At 39.8% G+C, this 27,351-nt stretch overlaps 1 protein-coding gene across 4 annotated transcripts in view; it reads right to left on the reverse strand.

Annotated features, from left to right (window-relative positions):
• Positions 1–27,351, reverse strand: part of Sema6a (semaphorin 6A) — a 127,801-nt gene that overhangs the window by 41,836 nt on the left and 58,614 nt on the right. For 3 of the 4 annotated variants that reach the window (XM_048792282.1, XM_015488607.2, XM_048792281.1), the window contains exons 2-10: positions 18,933–19,070; positions 16,656–16,773; positions 12,494–12,554; positions 11,446–11,508; positions 10,613–10,714; positions 5,403–5,493; positions 2,382–2,501; positions 1,609–1,697; positions 626–843 (exon numbers count right to left, since the gene is read on the reverse strand). In XM_048792282.1, coding sequence (XP_048648239.1) covers positions 626–843; positions 1,609–1,697; positions 2,382–2,501; positions 5,403–5,493; positions 10,613–10,714; positions 11,446–11,508; positions 12,494–12,554; positions 16,656–16,773; positions 18,933–19,032 — 962 coding nt within the window. In that variant the 5' untranslated portion in view covers positions 19,033–19,070. Of the gene's footprint in view, positions 1–625; positions 844–1,608; positions 1,698–2,381; positions 2,502–5,402; positions 5,494–10,612; positions 10,715–11,445; positions 11,509–12,489; positions 12,555–16,655; positions 16,774–18,932; positions 19,071–27,351 lie in introns of those variants that run through there. The other variant, XM_048792283.1, reaches the window with a different exon arrangement.

The following is a 27,351-nucleotide window of genomic DNA, read 5'->3' on the forward strand; positions in this document are numbered from 1 at the left end:
GGGCCATGATCTAATTTGTTGAGTGAGGTCACCCAAGGGTGACTTCCTCAAATAGGGCAGTCACCATATCCCTGGATGGGATGCTGGACAGATTCATGTCAATGCTAAACTTCATAATGTTGCATTTTAATATATTTCTGGTGTTTTTACTTCAAAAGATACCTAGCTAATTAATGGAAATATTACAAGTCGATTGGAATGCTACATGTGCTAAGATGGGAAAAACATTTCTTAGTTCCAAAACTGCTTCTTCCATTGTTGACTACCTGGACCAGGTAATCTAATATTTTAAGCTCAGTTTCCTTGAGTGTAAAAAGAGAACAACAGTATTGGATTTCCAAGATTAGAGGAGGGATTTAGGAATAACACATGAAAAGTGTTTACATGCCAGTAATATGAATAGAGCATATTGTTATAATTTATTTCCCCTAAAATCCTATTTTAATAATGCTTGTAAATTCCAACTAATTCATTGTTGAAAACTAAGTGTTAAGTGCTTCTTAGCTACAAAGAGTGAATGGAAATTTTCTGTCAGTTGTGAACACTACATATTACAAGAGAAGCCCTGTGGGAAAAGGGAGCCAGGAAGAAATGATTTAGGTCAACACAGCCAGGGCATAGTTACCTGTTATAAGGTGTGGAAAAGGTTGCCAGGACAACATCACGGCCATTAATACGGATCACGTCTGTAACCGCCTGGAGTATGTTGAAATAAAAATGAGAGTCTCCAGGCACTGAGCAGTTCAGTCGAGCCTTCAGGAAAGATGTCCACTGTTTCTCCAGGACTCTCTGAGACCCTCCCATGTCATTCTTACAAACCTGAGCGACTCTAGGGAAAACAACCTGCAGAGGAAAAACACACAGGGAAAATGAGATGCAGGCACTTTGTGAGAAGATCATACTAGAATTTGCCTTTTCTTGACAACAGAAACAGAACAACAAGGTGCTTAATTTAATATTGTGTTTCTAAAATCAGTAGCAAAAGAAAAAAAAAAAAAGAGGAAAACTCAGCACTGAAACAGCTTGTTTTAAAAGATAAGGCTGTGGCATTTAATACAGAGCTATAAATCCTTCAGGGGATCAGCTCCCAGCCACATAAACTCATTTCCATACAGACTGCTTAGCTTTTTATTTCCTCAAACAAAAGCACACTTTGTATGCACCATCTCTGTCTGCCATCCTCACTGCCTGCCTCTGGGGCCTGACTCTCATCCTTAGAGTGTGAGTTCCTCTAATTGTGCAAGCCACCCTGGCCTTTTATTTGTGTCCTCCAACTTAGTGACCTTGATCTACTCTCTGGTAAAAATAACTGATAAAATAGACATCCCCTCACTGTTCTATCACTTTTTGCAAGAAAGAAAATAATAAATATATCAAGACTCAATTTGCTTGAAGATACTGGATATTTAGTCTCCCTAAGGAGCAACTCAATTAAAAAGGAAAACTGTACCTAAAAACCACGTTTTTACTTGGAATTTGGTATGAAATTAACCAAACATCTGTTGGTTGGATTTTAAGTAGAAATATTTAAGAGGTTCCCTGTAATTTGTTATAGCTCTGAAAAGGCTACAGGGCTTCGAGATAGCCCGATGCACCCTCCCCACTTACCTTTCCCATGGTGTTGTACTCCACAGCGATTTCCCTGAAGAAGAAGTAGATGTAGTCTCCATAATCCACTGCTTGGACAAAGTATGGTTCTGTAGACAAATAGACACTTTAATTGGGGACATGTCACATAGTGTTAAGAGAATTTTAATCAAGTGCAACCAAAGACATGTTATTAATTAAAAGTGTAGGGCTATTAGACATTTGGTGAACACTAACCATTTCTAATGACTTCACACTTGCAAGTGCTAGTGATTTCAGAAGGCACTCAAGCCTACAAATTATATCTTTCAGAAGCTTTGCAATCAACAATCAAGAATAAATGGGTTTTGCAAATCTCTGTAATTTTATTTTCCACAATGGAATGCCCATATTACAGAGAGGATTTTGTACACATTGCCTGGTCAGCCTGACTCACAGGGCTGTGAATGGCCTCTTTCCTATTCCCCACTACCTCCAATCCCTGTTCTCTTTCATGAATGAACTATTTAGTTCTTTTCATGTGGGACTCCAAAATGAGAGTTTCAGGCAGGGGAAGATGAATGTAACATATTCTATTGTTGTGGCACTGGTAGTTTTGTTAATACTCCAGAAACTCATGGGAAGGAAAAAAGGGAGGTAAATAAATCAGTGGAGGTGAAAGATACAATTTACATGGTTTGGTCTGTCAGAAACCATTACTAAAATGAATTTACAGTCTGGTCCATGCAGACTCTATATCTCCCACAAGATATGTACTCCCCACCCGCAACACCTTTCTTCTTTTAATTGTTCACCTTTCAACCATTTTGAATCGTGCTTGACGGTCCTCAGGGTAGGGCTGTCTCCAAGACTCCGGTAAATGACTGCATCAATGGCCAGGAAGTCAGTCACTGTGGCTGAGTATAGTTTTCCATCTTAGCAGAAAAAGAAAAGAGGTGAACAGGGTGCAAGCATGAGAGTGTTAGATGGGGAATAATGAAGACATCCCCCAGATTGCTTTCCTACATCAGGCAAATGAGATAGGACAACTGGGAAAAATCCAAGAGTCGCTAGGAAAATACCTGGCCCATATTCCTAACCATTTTAAATTGGGATCATGAGAGATGAAACATTTTTCATTTTTTAAATTGCATGGCAATTTTTCTAAGCAGCAGCAGCTCAGGGAACAGAGTAAATGAAAAATGTTGTTTGCTGCACTTGATTAGATGGACCTTGACTGAAATCTCAAGGCCAAGGACCCTGGGATGCTGCTATTGCCACCACACCATGGTAAACTGGATTAGGTAGGAGCCCAGGGAAAGATAGAAGCTGATGTTATCACTGAAAAATTTAAGTCCAGGCAGAGGTAAGGGAGTCCTCAGCCTGGGCAGGTGTGCAGAGTTGAACAGAGGAGGCTCATAAGCACAAAGGGACTGACCAAATTCCTGCTTCTATCCTGAGGGTCAGCACTCCTTTTTTATTTGGTCAAACGACTTCATTAAGCCCCGCCAATCTATCTTAAATAACAGATATTTGCTTTAGGATTTCACAAATCACAAACTGAAAACATTATAAATTACAAAATTCCAAAACAAAGAAGAAAGGGGATGGGAGAGGCTGAGTTCAAACTGGCCTTTCTTTAAGAACTTATTCTTTTGGGGAGGGATGCTTGAGGGTATATCCAAGGCAAAAGAGAATAAATACTGGAGATGGTCCCTAAAACTTTTGGTTCTTTCCTGGATTAACAAACTCTGCAAACAAATAACTAATTGGGGTGTTCTAGGATAGTAAAATCTATATAGACTAAATAGAAACAATAGTTATACCCAAAAATAAAACAATGACTTCTTGGCTTTATTTTTAATGAATTACATAATTTCACTAATTATATGCCAAAGTGACTTACAGACAATATAGTACTTTTTAAGTTCTACCATATTTAAAAATAAAAAGATGATCAAAACCTAAACAAAGATATTTATTTTTACCTTTGGTCTTAAAATAACGAAAATTTGCTCAGATATAACTAAGAGCTATCTTGATATCTGCATAATTAGCAACTCTACATTAAGAAGTTCTGATTGTACTTTTGTTCAAATCTGCAGACCACAAACCTTTGCATTGACAAGCACATATCTATAAATCACAAGCTTTCTCATAGAATATATATTCTATATTCTTATACCCTATGTCATAAAGATAGGCCTGGGTTTTAGGGACAGTGGAACATGGGGAGGAGTGTGGGCTATGGGGATGGCTATTCCTCCTTTTAATAACACTCCAGGACTCTGTTTTACACTCAATACTGGTATCTGACCAGAACTTTCCTTGTAAAACAGAACACTATTCTGCCATTGTTGATGCTATGCCACCATCCACTCACAGTGCAGATCTTGAGTCAAACAGGGCTGAGCTTTCATGAGATTTCAAACATTCCAATGGGAAACTTTTCAGATGTACATCTTAGGGTGGGGAAAATAATAGTTTCATATTGTGTATTTGTTCTCAATAGCTCTTGGAAACATACTGGCCTCAGTAAACACTCAGTGCTGTCTCTCATTTCTACCTCAGGCTACAAGTTCTCTTTTTATTTTACAGTTAAACTAAAATTCTCTCCTTCAGCCCACATCCTCCAAGGTCCCAACTAATGCAGGTTCTAGAATCAGAGAGGTATTCGGTATAGGTATGCACTTTAGAATATGCTCAAGCCCTCTTGCCCTGGCTTTGCTCCTGCCCATGCTTGCAAATTAGTCTAGGAGACTTTGTGGCAGTGAAGTGCTGTTTCTCAAAGAAGCAGGCTCTCACTTAGCAGGAGAACCCCAGGAAACTTTCCGTTTCTACAATCTATGACTAAAGATTCAGACCCACAAATGGGTAACTCTGAGGATGAAGTTCAAGGAGCTGGGAAATAATCTTGTTTCATAATCAAAACCCTAAAGTCCCTTACACAGCTAGGATGTGCCAGTTTTTAGCTGTTGTGATGGAAATTATAGTTAACTGCTTTATTACATGCTATAACAATCACTATTATACCAACACTTCTCTCAACACCCACCTCCACACACACAGCTGGCAATGAATTCCTAAATAAATTCCTAATTAAAACACACTCATATACAAAAATCCTACTAAAAGGATGGCTTATCAGCTGCTTCTTTATATCTTTTACAGCAGAGAGAAGGTGTGGGGTGGGGGAGTACAGGCCCACTTCGGCAATCAATATCACCCTCTAAACCACCAGGACCTTTGGACCAGAGACAGACATATTGCTTAATCAGGCTATGATATGTGAGATTTTGCTGGAAGTTTATGGGTAAGTGGCCTCACTGCTCTGAGTGAGATTCCAGAAGTTTCCTTTTTTTGTTGTTCTTTTTTTCATTTCCCTTCTATATGTAGATAAGAAGACATTAATTGGGGCAGCAGCCAGTCTCATAATGGAGTTGATAGAGAGGCGGGAAATGACAAGCAGCAGCATCGGGGATAATACTGTTGTTGATCAATCCCAAAGTCTACCTGACTTCAAACATTAAACCACATCCATGGTTTGAGGTGTGATTTTCTATTATTTGAGCCCAAACTTGCCATTGCATATTCAATGTTGAGCTGTTATCCTTTTCTACAGACACAAAAGTATGGGTAAGTGTGGCAAAGACTTGTTTAGAGAAGCAAAAGTACAATTTCCATACTAATTTCAAATGGAAAAGGCACTCTTAATTACAGTATTCACCAGAGAATCAGGCTACAACTGTGACTCCACAAATCCTCCAGAGCAGATTCTCAGCGACAGGCTGAAACACGCAAAAGCAAATGCAATAAGAAGAAATCGGGTCATTTACCTGCAAACAGTGCAACGTTGGCATGTTTGGCATCATAAGGGCATCGGGCCATTCCACTAAATTCATCCCCAAAAGGTTCCAAAGTATCAATCTAAATGCAATAATACAACTTGTTTATAAACAACAACCACCAACAATAGTTACAGAACTGATACTTATAAAGCACTTCATGTGTACAGTAATTCATATGCATACTTGCAAATGTCCTTATAAATTCCCTCCAATGCACATCTATGTGTTTCAGATGAAGAAACAGGCTAAAAGAGATTAAGTCACTTGACCAAGTTTCTATAGCTAGGAGAGTCTAAAATTTGGTTATGTCTGCTCGACCCTTAACTATTACAATAAATATATCTCCATATCCTAATGAAATGGTTTAGAAAGAAACATTCTAAACCAAGGAATTTCTGAGGTAATCCCTGGGAAAAGCTACCTGTCCCAATTACCTATTGAGTCATGAACTCTAGAGAATGACCTTAGTTTCTGGTTTTGTTTTGCATGATGAGTCCTACCTTTGTGGCTTAAATCCCAGTAGAAGACACTGGAATTTTTCCTTGGGTTACTTGGCAGAATGATACAGCATCAGGAAAGTGGCAAGAACATGAATATGAGCAGAACATGGGTGGCCTTTGCACATGCTTCAGCATCATAGGATGGCAGCTTTGAAAGTGATTTTGCAAATGGCCCAGGTTTAGAAAACAGAGGCCCAAAAGTTGAACGGCTCACAAAGGTCAGAAGCAGTGAGAGACTGAGCCCCTGACTTCTATTTCCCGCTGCCCCACTCAGGGCACTGTTTCTTTAGGTTAGAGGTTATTACTGGCCTGCTGGTAAGTTTTGTTTGGTCAAAGTAGCATTGGGGGGCAAACACCTGGATTTCTTATTTATTTTAAAAAGTCAATTCAGGGCCTTCTTTACCAAGTAGCTATCATTCACCTTTACTTCTCCAAAGGAAATACAAACACTTGACTCCATGAGCATTTGTGGGTGTGGCAAAGCCTCCATGGTTGTTCACCAAAATCCCATTTTCCTTTCCTCCTGATCACACTAAGTACATTTCCCATCATCCCCTGCAGTTCTACATGGCCATGTGACCACACTATGACCAACAGAATGTGAATGTGAGGCTGCATACCACCTCTTGGACTTGACCCTGAAAACCTTCCATTGGCCTCCATCTTGCTCTTTCTCTCTCCACACCAGATATTAAGGATTCTAGGACCCTACAAGAGGTCTGAGCAGGAGGAAGCCTGGCCTTCTGCATAGCCTCGAGGAAAAACCCCTTTCTCTAATCCACAATTGCCTATGCTGTGACCAAGAACTAATCCCCTTGTGCTGGTCAGAGGTTGGCCTACCCTGATCAGGGACACAGTGGCTCCTACTTTATGACATGCTGTCTCTCTTCTTACTCTGTGGGATCTTTCTAGCATATAAAATCTTAGTACCACCAAGTCCAGAAAACGATCTCCACATCGCTAATGTTTCTATACCCATTTGTGGTTCAGTCTTCTTTACAGTTTAAGGATACTTTGTTTATCATCAGGGAATTGCATGGTTTGACCACACATTTGAAAACTAAAAGGATGTAAACTGGTGCTGAGGGCAGATCTATGCAAAGGCCATTGGTGATTGGTGCTACATCAAGCTTCCCCCAAATCAAGGAGCTTGAGGTGTTTCCCAGAAGGAAAGAGAGGATCTCATGAGCAGCACTGGGTGCTGTCAAATCTTCTGTGCTTTTGCCTTAAAGCCCAGTGTCAGAGATGGAACAGGACTTTCCTATCAGGAATCACTTGAAGATGGCCCTGTTGAAGTAATCTGTTTTTAAATTATAGCTTAGTTGAGTTTAAAACATACGTTTTTAGGGGAAAGACAGGCAAATCAGACATCCTTTAAAGCAATGTACTCCACCCCACCCCCAGCACATTCTTTATGAAAGTCTTTCCCAGATATTTTATCCCAACAAGAGCTTTCTGTTGAACTGTGACAGAGTTTGTGGTCTGTGGGTCTGGCACATCTTCAGAAATGATGCTTAGCACACAATGAGGCAACGGAAATGCCCTCACCTCCAGTAGTGCTCATTCTGATCCTAGCAATGGGGAAACTGTATAAAAGGGGAATAGGATTTTTTTTTTTTTAATTTTTAAATGTAACCTTTCCTTAAAAAAAAAAAAAAGTTGTTATAGCTAAAGCTAGTCAAAGGCAAGAAGCTGTGAAGAATTAATGCATTGGTTCATAACTCTGGAAAGGTCCAGAAATAAAACAATGGCAGAGTGAAATCCTCTTTCGATGAAGAATTAATCCTTATAGTGGTCATCAAATCTCAGACTTAACAGCAACCCCTGGGAAATTAAATCACCACAGGGTACAGATAATGATACAAATAACCAGCCTGACTTTTGCAGAAAGTTCAAGAGGTGTAGAGCCCTAGAGGGAAAAGGGATGAAGAGTGGAGTTATACCTTCAATTTCATAGTATTCAAATTCTCTCCCAGGTAATCTTGTTTAGGGCTCTAATCTTTCTAACACTGTTTTTTTTTTTAATATAAAAATTGTATAAATCAGGCCATGGTACAGAGAAAGAAGCTGAACATTTGTCACTTTCCTGTCTCAAGTTACTCTAACCAAATGGATACTTCTGTGCTGTGATGAGACTTGAAGTTTTCAGTGGAAGACCAGTTAACTGGTTTTGCTTTGCATCTTTGGTCCTGATCTGTTGATAAAAAGCACTTTAGAGATAGAATGTCATTCTCCCTGCAGCCACATACGTTGTGTCCCATGTCATTAGCAAAGTCATACTGTGCCCTGAGTCCAAAAGAACACCTTTCTGAGCAATGCCAGGGGTAACTTACGACCATTTACAGTGCTAGGAATATAGCAGGGGCTGAGCATGAACAGCAACCCATGTGTGGGCTCTGAGAGGCCCAGACTCCCACAATATGTTTCTGCAGGTGTGGCTAGAACAAGCTGAGGTGACAGCGCTCACTATAGGTGAGGCACCGTGGGAAATGGAACATGCCTGAAAAGAATGAGCTAGACCTCTCGTGGCCAGTGTATCACAGTGCCAAGGAAACCCGTAATTTGTCATAAAAGATAGCTTTCTAGCTGGGGAATTCTTTGGGATGTGTTAGGAGCATTAATCTAAATGAGTCCCAAACAATGACAAACAGGGATGGAATATTAAGTGGTAGAGTTGAAACCTGGGCTTGCAGTCATTGGATAGAATACATGTTGGGCTGGCTGGGCTGCCTTGCTTGTGAACTAATGAATCCTGCCTTTATTTTAAAATTTTATCTTTTGTTCACGATAGACATTTTCATTCTAATTTTGATTTTTAAAAATGATGACATAAAAAATCAAATTTATCTTAATTACTGCATTTGGGGGGGTCCTCCTGTATATTTTGCATCAGAGCTGAGGGCCTCACCTGCCTCCCCTAACCCTGGCCCTGCTGGTATCCATTTCTAAGCACATGGGGAAGGTGAGCATGAGGGTAAACCAGACCCTCCCTTCATTTCTCTGTTAAGAAAAGGCAGGAGGATCTTTGCAGCGAGCCCAGTGGTTCTTTTCACAGCCTATCATTGCTTTTTTTCATTCTTTATACCCCTAGGATTGCACTTTATGATGCAGAGACTCAAATTTATATTTCTCCCTATATCTCTCCCCAAATCAAGGCTTATTTCCATGCTGGATATCTCTGTTCATTCCTCATATGCATCGCCCCCCGGCCCCCAGTTTCATCCTTCCTTAGAACATTCAGAGCAAAACCCCCAATTCTTACTACCTCCACCCCACCCTTGCTGAATCTCTTTTATTCTCTAAACTGCCCCATCCAAGGGACACCCTAGCAGTCATCCTTGACTGCTCTTGCTCTCCTTGTCCTGTGCTCCTTATCAATTATTAAAATCCTCCTGATTTTTGTCACCTAAGTATATCCTGAATCTATTGTCTGGCCTTCATCTTTTGAGCTATCTACCTCTCTAGCTTCTTTCTGTTATCACTTGTCACTTCAAATTCTAGCAACTGAGAACCAGATGAAGTTTCTCGAGCCCAATGGCTATTTCTTATGCCTTTGTTCACACTGCTCACCTACTTGTAGTGTCCTCTTCCTTCATTTGGCTAACTTCTCCTTATCCTTAGTGCAAAGGTAAGGCATTGCCTTCTTCATGTTTATTCCACAAAAACTAACAAGCACTTGATGGGCAGGTACCACATTAAGTTCTGGACAACCCCAGATGTGGTTCCTTGTAGAGCCTCGGGGTTTCTTATGGGCTGAGGGTATTTGTGTTCCAGGCATGAGAACAGCAGCCAGGAACTCTAAAGAGAAGGAGGCATCCTACCTCCTTCCTGAGGCTTGCCTCAAGTCCTCACCCAGGCTAGGGTAATTGTGCTTCAGCAATTTTCTGCATTGTGTCCCATGGCAGCAAGCCCATGGAATTGCAATTTTCTTCTCCCTGTCTGGCTTCCTAAGAGTGGAAGCCTCCTATCTGTCAGTGCCTGGCCACAGTAAAAACTCGATGCATGTTGAGTAAAATCTTCAGCAAACAGAAGGGACAAGGAAAGTTAACAGATGTGGAGCCACGACCTTAGACCATTGCTACGTCTGCTTCCACAGCTGGTGAGCGCCTGGCTTCCTTGGCAGCCCCTCTATCAGCTGCGTGCGTGCTAACTAGATTTACCAACTCTGAGAATTCATTATTTTTTTCCTTTTATAAAGGCCGATATAAGTAAGGTCATGGTCAAGTAAGATGAGTGTTAAATGGAATCAAATTTCTGTGCTCTTGAAAATCTTACCAAGAGGAAAGTCTACAGTTTTAAATGGCACGCTTTTGAGATACCTTTTAAGTGTGTTTTTGTGCTCAGCGGGGAGATTGTGGGATTGGAGGGAGAAAGAGAAAGGGAAAGAGAGACAGAGAGGAAATCCACATGGTAATTCCATGTGGTCAGTATGTCGGACTTCTGAACAATAAAGAATAAGGTCTTAGAGAAACTACCTTTGCAGGGTATGCTCTTTAAAGATGTGTCAATCAATCCTGAACAAACAGGAAGCTTAGAAACCTGCTCGGGATCACTCATGTGGAGCAATACATTAAGTTGAACAAGTGAGAGGAACCCAGGTGGTATTAAATTACCCCTCTTAGGTTTCTGTGGGTACAATCACAGTAAATTATGAAATACCTCCTGGCTGTGTGATTCCAACAGACAAATAGCATTTACCTTATAGTTCCTGCAGGAAGGGTTGAAGGCATTGGTTCCACAGACAAACAACGTATCATCGTTTTTCTTCAGTAGAACTTTAATAAAGTTGTGACACTCATCCTGCAAAATAATTCAAACTGTTTTGTACCCAGTCCATTCAACACAGAAATCCATTTGTCACCAAGGCCCACCATCTGCTCATACTATGTTATGGCAAAAATGGTGGAGGAGTTGCCCTGTTAAAAGTTCGAGTTACTCCTGATGTTAACCAAAAGATGATGTTGATAACCATTGTTTCAGCAGTAAATAAAAAGATGGCATCAAATGGGAGGATGTGTGTTTATTTTATGCCACAAAAAGAAGGCCAGCTGGAAGTGCCAATCTCCCATCATATTAATTTTAATGCCAGATGCTCTGGGGTCCCTTGATGTACAAGCCTTCTGGCTGAAGTGTGTTTTTATGTTGTTATATGACCAAAGGCAAAAAAAAAAAAAAAGCCTACATGTCTGAGGCAGCCTTTTATGAGCACTTCCCCAGATTCCCACAGGGCCCTTGCCTGTGAGGTGGGCTATCACACAGAGCACTCAGAAGACCTGGGCAGCCAGCTTTTTGTCCGTAATCCTGAGAGTGCCTAAGGAGTTCATGATGCTGTCCTAGCAGCTGTTGCAATGTTTCATCACATTAAAAGCAAACTATTTCTGCAAATTAAAGCCTTCAATAAGTTGATGGAAAAAGCAATTACTGGGGAAAAGGGAATCACATGATGCATACTACATCACAGTCCACGGTGGAGATAACCATCAAAAACTTAACCCAAAGTGGCAGCTGCAGGAGAAATGAAAATTGCCTACCTTATGTTTTCCCTTCATTCTGCATGTGTCTACATCAGCTTGTCTAGATTTCCATGTCAGTTTCTGCAGGGATCAAGAAAGAAATCAATTAGAGCCCAGAGGTTGTTACATTTGATTTTAGAAGTAAGAGTTCCCTTGGGGAGACTAGAGGCTGAACATATATTTATTGAAAGCTTTCCACACCCTTTTCCCCATGATTAATTCACCATAACAACAAAAGATTAGAGATGGAAACATTCATTTAATTTTGAACTCCTATCTATTCATTAAACTACAAAATGGTCTTCTCTTTGAGCTACAGATAAAGGAGAAAGAGAAGAAGAAGAAACAACAGCATGGAAATTTCACATAAACTATCCAAATTAACTTGTTAAATTATGCTCATTTTGATAAAACACATGCACTTGTCCTTTCCATTGGTAAATCAATTTTTTTGTAAAGGAGCCTTTTTCCTTAAAATATGAAAGTCATTTCCTTAAACATAAAGGGAACATTCACTTCAGGTGGACAAAGACTTAATTCAGGTTATGCTCTTTCACATGAATTAATGGGCCAATTGCCTACTTCAATGGCACACATTTTATAAACTAAAATATCCCCACATGGAGCTGTGACGAAAGCTTAAGCTGGACTTTATGTCTATCTGAAATGCATAATGATCAAGTTCCTAACTCACAATAGTCAAATAAAACTTCATATTTCAAGACCTTGAAACATTAACTTTGAAACATTTGTGGAATATATTCATAGGAAAAAAATCTTATGAAAATTGGTATTTTCCTAGATAATCAGGTGCTATTTTATTAAAGGATTTTAGAAAATTAACTGAAACTTCAAAACATATATGCACACATATGGTATGCAGTACCTGTTTCTGAATGCATGTTAAATCCTAACTGACCCCCAAATTAAGATTTTTACAAAAGCATGTTGCCACTTCCAAATTTAGCTACATCATCCCCATGATACATTGCATTTAAAATATAAATTATCTTCAAAAACTACACTAAGCTCCTCCATTTTAGGAGATGGTTTTGAAACTACTTACTTTGCTACAGTAAATTTCTTCTGTGTGGGATGTGTCAATATCAACAGTATAAATATGGTCCCTACAAACAAAGCAAAATTAATACAAGGTCAAACAAGAATCAAGACAGGTCATTTTCTGCTTAATAATGTATCTCATTGAGGGCAGATAAGTCCATACCCATGATTTTTTTTTTTAACAACATGACATCTACATGCTAGAAAAAGGAAAGAAGAACTTAGCATTCAAGAACTACCCCTGGAAACACTTCCAGAAATATCATGGCATCTAGCTCCCTGGGACATCATTAAAGAACAATTTCCATAGTCACCATTTTCTCTAACACCAGAACTAGAGCAGCTTTATAGCTACAACTAAGGTGGGAAGACTCTGGAGATTAAACTGGCCCAAAGGTTCCAGATAGATTCCCGTGTCCTTTCCATATCTGCAAATGCTTGGTATTCAGCATGCTACATCTGTTCATCAGAGAGGCTAAACAAAGCTAATCTCCATCTCCATCTCTCTTTAGGAAATATATTTTCAGTCTTAGCTTTGATGATTTGATTGACAAGATGGAAGATGATAAAGGTAAATTCTTTCCAGAAGCTACTCTTTTCTTTACAAAATGATGGTCAATTAAAATCTGAAATATACTTGAGTTAAAGTTTACACTTCTTGCTTCTGCTCACCTTCCTGTTTTGCTGAGAATTTGGTTGTCTTTATGGTTTGCTGCCAATCTTCCCTTGGAAGGGGAGAAACAGAATCAGCAGCTCAGGTGTGGGGCTATATTTAAACCTCCCCTTCTGTGTGAGCAGAGTACAAGGGCGTTTTTGTCTGGAATTTAGAAGAAAGAGAAGAAAAGAACTATACTCAACAGAGGAGATGGGGGGCTACTAAAGGAAAGCCAAACAGCTCATTTTCCCTTGAAATAACATTGACTTTTTTTTAAATACAGGAAGTCCTGGGGCTGGAAAATTATCCACAGCTTTAAACCAGGACCTCAAGGCTCCTGTGTAGACTTTAAAGCCCCCTCATTGCTTAAAAGGAAAGGCAGGGGGAGAAGAAGAAGAAGAGAAAGGAATTATTTGCACGAGTCTCTCTCACACACACACACACACACACGCAAATATGTTTTCCTTTCTTGGGAAATCCGTTTGCTTCTAGGAAAAGCACAATGGAGAAAAATAAAAATAAAAACAGGCTTCTCATATGAAAATAAAGGAGGGGGCAGGACTGTAGTCTTACGACTTCCTGCCTGCTCATGAACTGTATGTCAATGTGTGTGTAAAAGTGGTGAAGGGGAGAATGAGGCGCCTGTTTTGTAAACTGCTGAACTGGGAAGCTTCTTCAAACTTCAGTAGGGTGCCATAATCACCCTGCCCTTTAATTTTAAGGCAGTTTACTGCATTAGTTTATTACTTGCTTGACTTTATGGTGGTGCTGTGACCAAGCACATGATTGGAATGTGTCTGTGACTTGGTATCAGGTTTGAGATGGCTCTAAGCCTTTCCTTGCCTAGACTCCCCTCCAAACTGAAGTAGGAGCTGAATATATGAATTGTAAATTAACAACTGATTAATATGCATTGGCAACTCCTCAGAAAGCTCTCAGATTGCCCCCTTTTGGCATGGCCTGTTTATGTTAATTAGTAGTTTAGAGATTAAAAAGAAAGAAGAATTTACAAAGTGGATAATAATAAAAAAGAACTGAAAGGGGTTCTTGCTACCAAGCCTCCCATGGTCCCCAGGGTTCTGGAAGGGGCTTAGCTTTTGACTGCTGACACCGATTGTCTGGAAGAACTGGGAAACCTTTTAAAATAGAATTCTGTGAATGAAATCCCCTTTTTTGACAACTACAATCTTTTTCGATATCTAAAAGATCATATGGTCCCAGCAAAAAAAAAAAAAAATAGCACTTTATGGTCAACCATAGTCCAAGGTTGGGTGTCATTCACAACTTCCCATATGTGTGTCCCACAATTTATACGTTGCTCTTCCTGAATTCAGTTATTTGAACATAAACTGACTTGTCCTAAGACTTTTTCCCTCTTCCATCAAGCACAACTGGGTTATGTTGCCATGGCTTGAGCCTAGGAAGGATTTAACTTTAAATAGGGTGACTTGCTGCCTAGGAACATGGATCTCTCAGAGCAATGTTGGGAAATGTGAAAAGGAGAGCCCCTAATTATAGAAGCCATGGAACTCCTTCATGAATTTTTCTAAGAGTGTGTATTGAAGGGAAGTAACTGGCTATGGAGTGAAAAACCAACACATCAATGGTAGGATGTCACAAATTTGACCTTCAATGAATGATGAGCCTGTTGCCCATTTAAAAAAAAAAAAAAAAAAAGCCTGTTTTTCTTTCTCCTTTTTCCTTTCCTTGGGGTGGGGAGTTCAGGTGAAACTGTCTTGGTTTTAATGAGCTGGAATAATAGGCACTTTCAAGTCTACATAGCACCTGGCTCCTGGAGCTTCCATTGCCCTGGCCTGCAGCCCACACCTATGCTAAATCATTGGGTACACAGGCCACCTGTTAGACCATTTTTGCTCCCAGAGACTCAATTGCAAAGTGAACAACTCACAGGAAATCTTGAGTCTACCTATTTCTCACAGATCCAATGTTTAATCATTTATTTGATTGGTCTTTGGCTAATTGGATACAAATGTAATATAGCCCTGCTACATTTAGGAAACTAAAAATGGTTATTTATATGGAGCTGGTAGGCTACCTGAATGGTAGGTGCTGATACCTCACTGGGAAGCTTTATAGCAAACCCACAACAATGATGCTCTTGGGCAACAGCTACTAGAAGGTAATTACCAGGACAAGTAGTTTCAGGACAAGTAGTAGTTTCTTCCTCTGCAGGTAGTACAGGACAGGGAGTGGCAGTGTAGTCTCCAGAGCAAGACCACCCTGGCTTAAATCCTGCCTCTATCATTGGGGCATGGTCATTTCACCTTTCTGTCCCTTGGATTCCCCCGTCACTAGTACACGAGGGGGAAGAGTAGCTCCTTCTTGTTGGTTTGTTTCTAGCACTGAACAAGTTAACATTTCTAAAGAACATACAACTACAAAACATGGACATAAATAATATGCACATAATAATATGTGCTGTATTTGTGAAGTAAACATTTTTAAAAAGTATTTTAGCTCCCTGTGACCAATGTGGGTTATTTTCAGGATGTTTTAATCATACCAATGGCTTTTTAATATGCAAAACTTGTCACCTCAGAATATCTAATTGCTTTAAAGGAATCAAGGATTGCTAGTATATAACTTTTTTTTTAACCTGTGTTTATAGCCAAGTACAAATATCCTCCCTCTCTCTCTCTCTTTCTTTCTTTCCAGTGTGAAGTGACTAATTTGCTGAGAATCAGGTAGGACCACAGAGGAATACCACAGGATAGTGCTACCCACTTGGATCCATTTGGAGTTATTCTGAATGAGTTACACACTCAGAACACGGGAAACCATACATTTTTGGAATCCCAAGGGACTTCAATTAAGCTAAGCTAACCTAACCTCTCATCTGCAGAGAATACTTAGAGCCAGAGAACTTGTGGTCCAGCTGAATTAAGGACAGAATTAGAACAAAAGTACAAATCCATGTGACCCCCTGTCTGGACAATATTCTTACCATGCATTCAGCCTGAAGATATCAGACTGACCAAATGCCATTTCGCCACAGATGATTTTTTCTTTTTTACTATGGCAAAAATGAGAAACCCTTCAAAAATATATATAGTGTTATGCTTTTGGGGGTACCATTGTCATGCTTTCAAAGTCTTATATACACTGCAAAAATACAAATAGTTTCATAATGCACACCTATAGACACACTGTGTAATACATATTTACACGTTCAACTTAATTTAACAGATAAGTATCAAAAAGCAGAGCACTGCTGGGTGCTTGGATAAGTATTTGCATATATGTTCAAGACACACAGTAGATTATTTGAAGCTAAGTTCCAAAATATGCAATTATTTCTTTGTAAATCCACACAGAGTTAAACAGACACAGAAAATCTTGAAAGAGTGATTGCTTGACCAACTAAAGCAGTCTTTAAATTAAATAACACAGTTAGGGAGACTCAAGTTCTTAAACATGACACATAGCTGGCAAATTTAACTATTTGAACCTCCGGATACTTTGAGGCAGATGTGAGGAAAAGATCACTTACCTAGCAGCAAGGTAGAGGGTTCTGTTCATGATCATAATCATCTGAATGTCCAGTCTGTGCCTCTGTGTGGTGTTCCGTCCTGGCTTGTGGCCCACAAACACCGGATACTGTTTTGTATCTGAGAAAAGAAGAGATGGGGCAAGAGAGGAAAAAGCAGATCAAGCCAAGAATCGACAGGGCAGGGTGAGGAGGGGGTGGGCCACAAGACAAAACCATGCTTAATTCAGACCATGGCGCCATTTTCCACCTCCACACAAGTCTGCTATTTTAGGAACCACTCTGACAGAACAGTGCACTTTAAGGATGATCAAGTTACACCTCATTTCCACATGATAATAAGCCTGGACTTCCATTTCTGAGTGTCAGAAATTTCTGGGGGTTAAACTTGCAAGTGAACCCTTTGCACGAAGGTGCTCTTTTCTTCCAGTTTTCTTTTCATCTTGTGTAGAGTGCTAAGCCTGAGGGGGCAGGCTGCCAAAGATCTTGTCTCGGGACAAAACTATTTCAAAGCAGCTTTCCCATCAATCACCACAAAGGCAATGTGGTCTGGAGGCGAAAGCCTTCGTCCAGGAGCCAGAAGAAAAATACAGTCTCCACAGGCGTCCAGTTGGAATAATCTACTATTGAAGGCAGCCCTGCTAGGTTGGTTGGCATTCTAGGAACTGTGGGAAGTTCACTCCAGAGTTAAGCAATTGGCTAATCTCACAGAAATGTGGGCTTTGACAGGATAGGGTCAAACTGAGTGTAGCCAGTCGGGTGATCTGGAATTTTCCCCGACTTGGACAGTCAATGAGTACATTTCTTATTTCCTACAGTTCTCTTTGGCTGAGAGTGGGCAATTTGTAATAATATCTGACCTTTTGAAATACCTACATCTCAACATCTCTCTGCTTTAAACCTATAGTCACTGGCAATTCTCCAAAAACAGGAAAGAAAGATGAGTCACGTTTAAAAGGCAGTATTTTCCATGGAGGTGTATGGGTGTAAATAGTAACTAAAAAATCATTTACAGATTCATGCTTAGACCCCACACTTTAAACCCCTGCAGTACCTGAACATCACTCGCGGTTGGGATGTTATTAGAAAGACTCTGTGAATTTTACTCACGAGTGGGCTTGCTATGAGGTTGCCTTGTGCCTTTCCTTCAACGACTCTGAAATTTCATTTGCCCATTCATCAGGGAAGTGCTAAAATCATTCATGTCTCTATTATCACAGATTTGAGTGACCAATGAAGTGCGATTTTCAGCAGCCCACCAGGCAGGGATCTCTTCTATACTGAGGTGCCAAAGATAGATAACTTATCTCAAATGGCAGTCAATGGCTGCTTATTTGGTATCTTAAGTGTGGGGAACTCTGCCATTTCAGGAGTGATGATATTAACCTACACAATTTGGTCATTAATTATGCCCTTTGACCTTTTGTTCTCTAATTGTTTTATGTGTCAGTCTTGCCATCTCATCTTTATGTAAAATAATCTCTATTTTCTGCCCCCAGAGTTCAATTGAGTCTGGGCATTCATGGGTCTCATTAGTTTCCCATACTAATGTTAAACGTCATTTATATGATTCACTCAGTATTTGGGGAAAATTACTGGAAAAATAGGTACTTGGGGAAAACGTTCTCTTTTACCTTTACTGGGATAAAATATTGAGTCTTGTGGGGAATAGGGAAAAAAAGTAGTAAATTGGATGTTCCACTCAACACACAGGTAGGACTTTCCTCTTAAGAGAAGACAACTGAATTTTTAATGATGTCTGTATCTACCCTCATCAATGAAGCAAATACCAAAAGAAAGCTATAAGTGGTTAAATAGGTACTTTGTAAATTAAAAATCACTCTTCACCCAAGTCTAGCAATGATATAATTTCTAAGTAAAAAAAAACAAAAGAGTTATTTTTTTTCTCTAAAGTAGAGCAACATAATCATTCTCCATTCATATCTTGTAATAATGCCCATGTGTTGACTGTATATGAAAACATGTAACAACAACACTCAGATGATAGTGAGCTTCTCCTACATAGCTGGCCTCCATGCAGTAGCTGAGACATCAGCAGGGTTATTGAGGGGCATTTCAGATGCTCACACGTGTCCTCATAACATCTGATGGAGTCATAACACTCATCCCATCAATCTGACTAGACTTAGATTATCTACCTTTGCCATCTACACAGGTGGAAACGATTAAGCCTGCTTTCCTATTTATTTATTTATTCATTTGCTAGGCTGACACAGGCTGTCTGCAGAAAGGTAAGGCGAGCAAGTTTGTGGTACTTACAGTTGCCATGCGAAATACTGATTGGCTCAGAATCTTCTGGGAAACCAGCCCCAGCAAAATGTAGCAGTGTGAAATATAGCAGCAAGGCTTCTGACCTCATAGTAGTTCAGCGGGGAGACTTTATTTTTCTACTTCACCCTGCCAAAGAGCAAAGAAGGGATTTTTTTTTCCTCTTGCAAGTCAGCTATATCCAATTCCATAAAATGAAATGGTTTTGAAGATAATTTGAGACAAAAAGGCCTCTGCCTCATATCTTGTCCCCTGTGAATTCACTGATAACTGTTCTCCATGAGAAATCTGTACCCTATGCCCACTGTACCCTCCTCCCCTGTACTCGAGTCCTTTTGCAAAGCTTCTTCCAAACACAGGACACAGGATCTCAGTTCCTATGACTGGACCATGTTTAGGCCACTGTACAACAGCTATTGCACATTTAGGAAACTCTGCATTCCAAAAAGTGTAAACATCTGGGGAGCATTTTGTTATTGTTGTTGTTGTTAAGGTAAATGCTTCTTTTTCTTAACAGGTCTATACAGATCAAATACTGCCATCTCCCAAACATATTTTGTGGGCCTAGCCTGGGATCTTTCAGAATCTTATAGTTGCCAATATTGAAAAAAATAGATTTCTGATAGTAATGAAGATTTTCATTTTCTTTATAGAAAATTAGAATATATGTCATATTGACCTAAGTGACAGAATTTCCAAGGTATGGCACTTCTATTCCCAGGGCATGAACACACACAACTGACCCCATTGCTCATTTGTAGTGTCTGCTGAACCCCTTAGCTGAGATTTTCACCCCTCATTTGCCTAATTCTATAGTGACCTTAGATATAAATAAAATAAAACAATCTATATTTTAAAAGAAATAAGTAAATACCTTCAGATTCTGTGAAGGGTCCCACAAGGAAAATCTGAACCAGTAACACTGATTTAAAAACATCCTATTTCTATATATTTTAGTCTTAAATACTACCTTGCCATGAAACAGTAGTAAATAAAATGCCATATATACTGTTCTACCCGTCTGTATTTTCTTAAAGATGCTCTTTATGTGTAGAAAAATTCTTCTACATCTTAGAAATAAAAATCCCACGTGGAACTGCTGGATACGGAAAAAAAAAAAGACTCCTAATACAATAAATATCACATAATTCTAATTCTCAGACATAATTCAAATACACATTGATCTATCAGGGAAATTAATATAAAATGGATTTCTAGCTTTTTTATAAAGAAGCTTTTCCATCTTTCCAGAGTAGAGGTCTTTGAAGTAGCCTGCCAAAGATTATCTTTTTTGAACAAAGCTGTTTTACAGTAGCCCATCAATCATTTAAGATTTGCGTGTAGAAATGTCAAACTTTGTAACCTGGATGTCTTTGAAAGTTAATTTGGCAAACAAACTGCTAACTTTGTGCTTTTTGGAACACCATTTTAATATTAGCTACCTATGTCTCTTTTCTTCCTGTCAAAAGAAAGCACTAATAAGTCCTGAGTTATGTTGCATCATAACTTATAATTTCACAGACACAGCTGGGTCTTAATCATTTCTTCAACTGAAAAGTGCACATTAATTAATTTACTTTATCTTGAAAATCAAAGAGAGAGTTTGAGAGAAAAGCCTAAGCAATTCCATATCTTCAACTCTGATGCACAGATTAAAATTTAAATGATTACTTATTCACAAGGGTAATCCATTACTAAGAGACATAAACATGTATTTATAGGCGGGTTAAAAGCAAGACTATTCATTTATTTATTTGCCAGTTCTTCCTAATCTGAAGAGTCTGAACGCAAAAGAAAGAGGCTCTGAGCTGCCCCATTTGCTTCTCAGGGCTCCTGTTCAGTTTAACATTAAAGAGAAGGAATCAATAACAGGAGTAAGTAAAACAAACAAGACACCAGTTAGCTGTTACACTTTAGGTGAGAAAGCATATGGAGAAGAGAAAGAAGTGGCAACATTTTATGGAAAACTCAAGAGCAGAATTACAGTAAAAGCACATTGCCTCAGAGTTTGCAGCTTGTAATGGAAGAATAAAGGAAACTCAAAAGGTTGATTCTCATTTCTTTAGAAATCTTGGAAAATATATATGTATGTTTTCAGATTAATTTCTCTCAACATGACAAATGAGTCTCTATCCTTCCACAATGGCCTTCATCATTGTACAAATGTCCCACAAACTAACAAGACAAAGCCCCACTGCTTTATTACACTTTATTACACACACACACACCCCCAATTTTAATTCTTTCCAACGCAAGATTGCATGGGTCAGATGCAAAAATCTCAAGCCTGAAGCTGGCAGGAAGAGCAATGCATGCAGAAGAAATCGATTATGCAATTCAATGGCTTCTTTTAATCCTTACATATAGCCAGGATCACAGCTGAGATATGTCATTTAAATATCTCTAGGTTTACAGGAGGGCTCTCTGCCAGGAAAAATAGCTGTTTTATGTGTCTTTCTATCATCACATCATCAGGGAGTTAACATGTGCATCACACGGGTAAAAGTGTTCTGGCAGAACTGCTTATGCTGGCCGGTCCACGTGAACACTTTAAATTTTTTCTTCGGCTGAAGTTTTGATATATTGTTCCCTTCCTACTCAACTTTGGACCCTAACCCTTGTAAATATGTAGACAATGTATTTTCTTGTTGAAATGACTATTTTGTGAAGGAATCCTCATTCAATTACGTTGTCATTTCCCATTCCACAAAATATGGACTTGGGTCTCCTCTCTAAGATCAGGGTAACATGGACTTTCAGCAGCCGAGGAGAACAAAAATAAGCAAGAATTTTCTATTGAGTTTTAAAATCTGGGCTGCTGCAATTCACAAAACTGTTTAATTTGTGAAATTTGAAAAAACTATTCACATGTAGCATATTCATAGGTATCTGCAAACGTTTATTTCCTTGTCTGTGACTTGCTTATATAGACTAAAGATGACATGGACTTAAGCATTTATTCAGAAAATTAGATAAGGGAAGACTGTCAATAAAAGGTCTCTTCACAAAAACATTAACTTCAAAAATAAGCTTATTATCCTTGAAATTTCCATCAAATTGTCTCAGTCTGCAACTATTCTTAGCCTGAAGAGAATTGGCCTTTGTAAACCACACCACTACTATAAAGTTACAATCCCACTCTGTCCAACCTATGAAATTCACAGAAAACCTTAACAACACTCTTAAATTTGGTCATCAGCTTCATGAAAATCTTAGGTCTATTTAGGTCCATTAATTCATGTTGACTTTCTGTGCATTCCGAGCCCAGACAAAAATTCTTTTTTACTGTATTTTTTCCCAATAGTTTTTATGACCAAATTGAATAATTAGAATTGTGAGGCACAAATGGTGTTGTGACTATTGGCTGGCATGAGCCAAATGAACCGTGTAGAATGCTAATCGGCCAGGAAACTAGCCTTCAGGTATTCCAGATTGAAGACCAAACAAAAGGGCTCTGAAAATCCTGCAAATGCATTCCCACTGACAATTGTGTTTTAAAATGAAATACCTTCAGCAACTGGACCTTCCATCCATTCATGCATGCACACACACACTTCTCACATGCCCTTGTCAAAAGTAGGTCATTGTGCCAAACAAGTATGAAGCAAACAGGGTGTCATTGGACCTGGAAATGATTATGAAGTCAGAGAATGAGGTCACCAATTGCCACATCTTAGCTCTAATCAATGAGGTTAATTTTATAAAAAGCTATGAGGTCTGGGAAGCCATGGTAAGCCTACCCAGCCAAAGTACCACTCAGGCTTACCCCTGATATGAGCTATAACCCTCTTCCCAACTATTCCCCAGATCTTGCCCTGGAAAATGATCCTGGGGCTCACAAACTGGTGGTACGTTTCAAAATTGGCTCACTGAGAAAAAAAACACTGAGTTAGCAATATAGAGGGGGAAAAATAGAATATTTAACTTAGAGCTCCAAATTTCTGCCCCCCCCCCCAAAAAAAAATGCAGGGATCTGACTTTGCTGGCCCATGACTCTTCTGAAGCTGACTGGTGGCTGCCCAAAGTACAAGGACTGGCCCTCTCCAGGTGGAAATATTCCCTCCATTTTTCATTGTCTTAGAAAGCCTTCCTCACCTGTTCACCTCTGTGAAGGCAACCTCCATGCCACCCAGGTTAATCATATTGCTTTCATTACATGAGGTATTCTGCTTAACTTTACTATCATCTGCAAGTTGCTGAGTGTCAGCCTTAGCAAACAGACCCTGTGGGACCCAACATCTATATATACAAATGAACAGATGCTGCTTATTTAAAAACCCATTTGGGCTACTCCACACACTCACTTCAAGACTGAAATAAAATCAATAACTTGCATCATGGACCTGGCTGCACATACACAACCTGTGTCTGACTTGGTATCCACAATGATATCTTCCAGAATATTGTCATCTCATGACAATATTCAATTTGGTCATAAAATTGTGAAAATAAGTGATATGAAAAATAATAGACATCTGAAAAATCTAAGTATGGTATTGAAATAAAGAGGAAATGATGATGGGGGGGTAGTTTTCTTTTTTCCATGAGTAAAGTTATTCACTACCATGTTTTAGTAATTCTTTTAAAAAGTACAATTTCTACTGACATCATAGGAACTTTTCATTATTTCCAGTGTCATTAGTAAAAGGAAGGGCATGCTAATGGTGCAATCCTGAGAATGCCAGTCAGTCAGACTGGCTGACTCCTGGTTTTCTCACCTGCAAACTTAAAGGACATGAAATGTAACGGTCTGTAAAACTCCTCTAGGCTGAGATCCTACAATTCTAAGCAATTCTGTCCCAGTGAAGAAGGGTGTATGTGTGTAAGAGTGATTAATACAGGGAATGACCTTGAACCAAGCCACCCCAAGGTCACACATTTCCAAAGCCAGGCACACTATCTGGGTGGGAAATTGAGGCAGGAGGAGCAATAAGGCACCTAGCTGAGACAGGGTGGGGTATTAAAGATCCCCACACCTTCCTCCTTGCCCTGAAAGGTGGTGACAGAAATATTCAGGCTTTGATTGTTGGGTCAGGCACTATCTGAAACTCAGGAGAGGCTGAAAAAGGCAGGCAGGTAGCGGTCAGAAAAAGTCAATGCACCTTGGCAAGCAAAGTGCGCTTTCCAAAATGAACGGGTGGGAACAGGGCTTAGTGTTTTCTACACTCTTTCCTGGCTGCCCCTAACAAGTACATGCTTCAGAAGGTCTAGGGACAATCAATGTACTCATGCGTGATGTTGTGTGTGGCCCACGGGACAGGGAACAAACTTGAGCGTAGCTCTCTGCGGGTGGTAACAGGCATGGCATAGAAAGCTGTGAAAAGCCGGTCATTCTGAGGCAGAGGAGCCAGCGTACTATACTGCTTCCACTCAGTCTCAAGACCAAGAGCAAGTCCCAGAAACACGGACCTGGCCAAAGAGAAAGCTATTGTCACCCCTTGATCATATTCAGAGTTTAGTTGGGGTGTACACTAAGTGTAATATTTCATTTTATTTTATTCCTCTGGCTCTCTGGCCTCATCATCTTTTCCTTTCAGGGTTGACTGTCTACATTTTTAAATTTATATTGCTTATAAAGCTTCTTCATGAAACCAAATGGATGCCAATGACACAGAGAACAGAAAGGGCAGATGGTAGAACAGGGGCTTGGAAACCTGGCCCACTTATGCCTGGAAACCTTTACAAGATGCTTAAACTTTCTGAGCCTCAGTTTCCCCATCTTCAGCTCTGTTTCCTTAACTCTAGTATCTCAGAAACTGCACGGTCTTCCATAAAGGTTTATTTGTTTCTCAGTTGAGACACTAAAAATCGCCTTTTAATAGCTTTTCTTGGACTTAACATCTCAGGCAGGCCCACCCCAGTTAGCTCCTGGTATCCTACCATTTCAGTAGGAGAAATGCCCTTTATCCCTCCCTCCTAGTCGCTAAATTCCTATCTCTGGAAGTGGGTTCCAGGGGAAGCAGGGGAGTCTGTTTCAGGAATCACATTCACATTGGTGTGATTTTTTTAAAAAATATAAATCATTATACACTAGTGCAAAGGAAAATAATGGTGTGCAAACAGAAAAGGATGAGATGGAAGTGGAGGTTCATCAAGCACCCTCTGAATGTGCCGTACATGTGCGTGGTATTTTGTCTAAACATCACAGATAGACAGGCCTTGTCATCTCCACTGTACACAATGAGGAACTGAGGCTCAGGGAGATTAGGCAACATGTCCAGGCAGCACAAAATAAATATTTATGACCCATTAATAAAAAGTTACAGCATAATAGTCAAAAGGGAAAGCCAGGACTAAAACCCCGGATCTTTGTGATGACCAAGTTTATGTCCTTCCCAGGACATCAAAGAAAGGGAACTGAAGGAAGGCTGGAGAGAGAGAGGGTGGGGGAAGAGAAAGAGCGGGGGTGGGGTGGGAGATATGCTGGCATAAATGGAAACTGCACTTAAGATAATAACTGAATATAGGTTGATGCATCTATGCTTCTATGTTTATGTGGACAGAGTAGCTGAAAGTCCCTAATGGCTTCAGTAATAAAAATCTATAAAAGAAGTATACAGTTGCTTCCAAACATGTAGGCAGGCAAAGGCTCATTCCACTTTATGGACCTGTGATTGCAGGCTTAAGGTGATAGAAAGATGCAAATGCTTTTCAACTACAGTTTTAGGAGGAATTGATTATCTCATGACACTACTGTGCTAAGTGCAACCACTTGTATCCTAGCAGCCTCCCTCATGGTGATGTTTTCAAGTCAATACATATGAAGAACAGGGTCAGTTGTGAAGAGTAAGAAGGGGGGCTGCCTGCTTCAGTGGCTAAAAAGACTGGACACCTCTCAAGTCAGAGTAACAAACCTGCCCAGGCAGAGGTGGGAAAGCAGGTGTTTGTGTGGCAAATGCAGCTTGCTGAATGCTGGACACCTGTCTCACAGAGATCAAAACTGCTGATTATTTTTGCACCATAGAAAAATTTAAAGAACTAATGACTGTTTAAATAGCAGATGTCCTTCAATGACCAGGTCAGCCTGGTTTCAAAGAATGCAGCATGGGAATGCTGCTGTCCAAAGGCTGCAGAGTCCGGTCAAAGATTCTAGAACACTTCCCAGATGGATTTAGAAACAACTTGGGCCCATTGATCCTGGTTGAAACCTTTGCTGTCTGCCGTCTTCAGGGACCACGAGAGCCAACTGTTCAGTGGTATTTGCATTAAGATATAAGATTCAGAAAAATCAGAAAAATAGCTCTAGCCTCTTAATAAAGCATCTGGTCTTCCTCTCTTCTTCTGAGCCATTAACAGAGACATAAAAGCACCCATTTTGGAGGAAAAGGAAATGCCACAGACCTAACTTCAACACATTTTGGAGAATGATGATGACATTCAATGGGAGATAATAATAAATATCGACTGAGTGTAATGTTCCATTTTAGATCTGAAACCACTGTCACAAAGGCTCAAAAAAAAAAAAACTGTTGTGAATTCAAAAGTTCTTCTAGGAAAAAAAAAAGATTTTTCTTTTAATAAAGGTTGGTTGTATACCTATGATCTTTTGAGGGGAGAAGGAAAGTCTTGGGTGATTTTTTTGTTATGTTGGTTTCCTTTCTCTACCCCCACCACAAACACCCAGAGCTAATGAATTTAATGCACTTGGCTTAGATGATTCAGCTGCAGTCTCATGACTCATTAGGACTCGGCTACTGCAGTCATGATCTTAGCAGGCCTGAAAAGACTGTGGCATACCTTGATCTCAGAAATCAGCAATAGTCCTAAGTCTGTTTGCCCATGGCATGTCTCAGCTTTTGGCCATCCCCATCTTTTTAAACTTTTTACCATATTGCTGAACTCAAATATGGGCTTCAGCTGCAGAAACAAATAATCCCTTTATTTTACCATTAAGAAAACCGAGGCTCAGAGAAGTGAGGTCACTCACCTAATGTGGAGCTGCTCAAATGTGGCAAGGCTGAACAGCAGTTGAGGACTCCTGAGTCCTCATGGCCCTCTTTCCCTATATTACACTACTTTTAGAAAGGGAGCCAGACTTCATTCACTTCTCCTTGGCTTGCTGCCTGATGTTCATTATTTCCGTTGCTTGGTTTCTACCTCACTGACTCCCTGTTTTCTACTGGGAGCCAGGCTCTGTGCTGGGTTGCTGATAGAGACAGGGATGGGAACTCCCCCTCAACCCACACCCAGGATCTTACTATTTAGTGGATGGGCCTGACAGCTCCTGCCTATTGTTCCCCAAATAGAAATAAGACCATGGAAATAATGAACAATGATCATTTCTCAAAAGAAATTAAAATTCTGTTGAAGAGAATACTATCTGGGAGTGAAGGTGTTGCACACTTATTTACATGTGGTGGGAAGGTCAGCAAAGTTTTTCATGAGAGAAAGCCTTGGATTGGATCACTGC

Source organism: Marmota marmota, unplaced genomic scaffold (assembly GCF_001458135.2).
Source record: "Marmota marmota marmota unplaced genomic scaffold, marMar, whole genome shotgun sequence".
In the NCBI taxonomy this organism is placed as follows: Eukaryota; Metazoa; Chordata; class Mammalia; order Rodentia; family Sciuridae; genus Marmota; species Marmota marmota.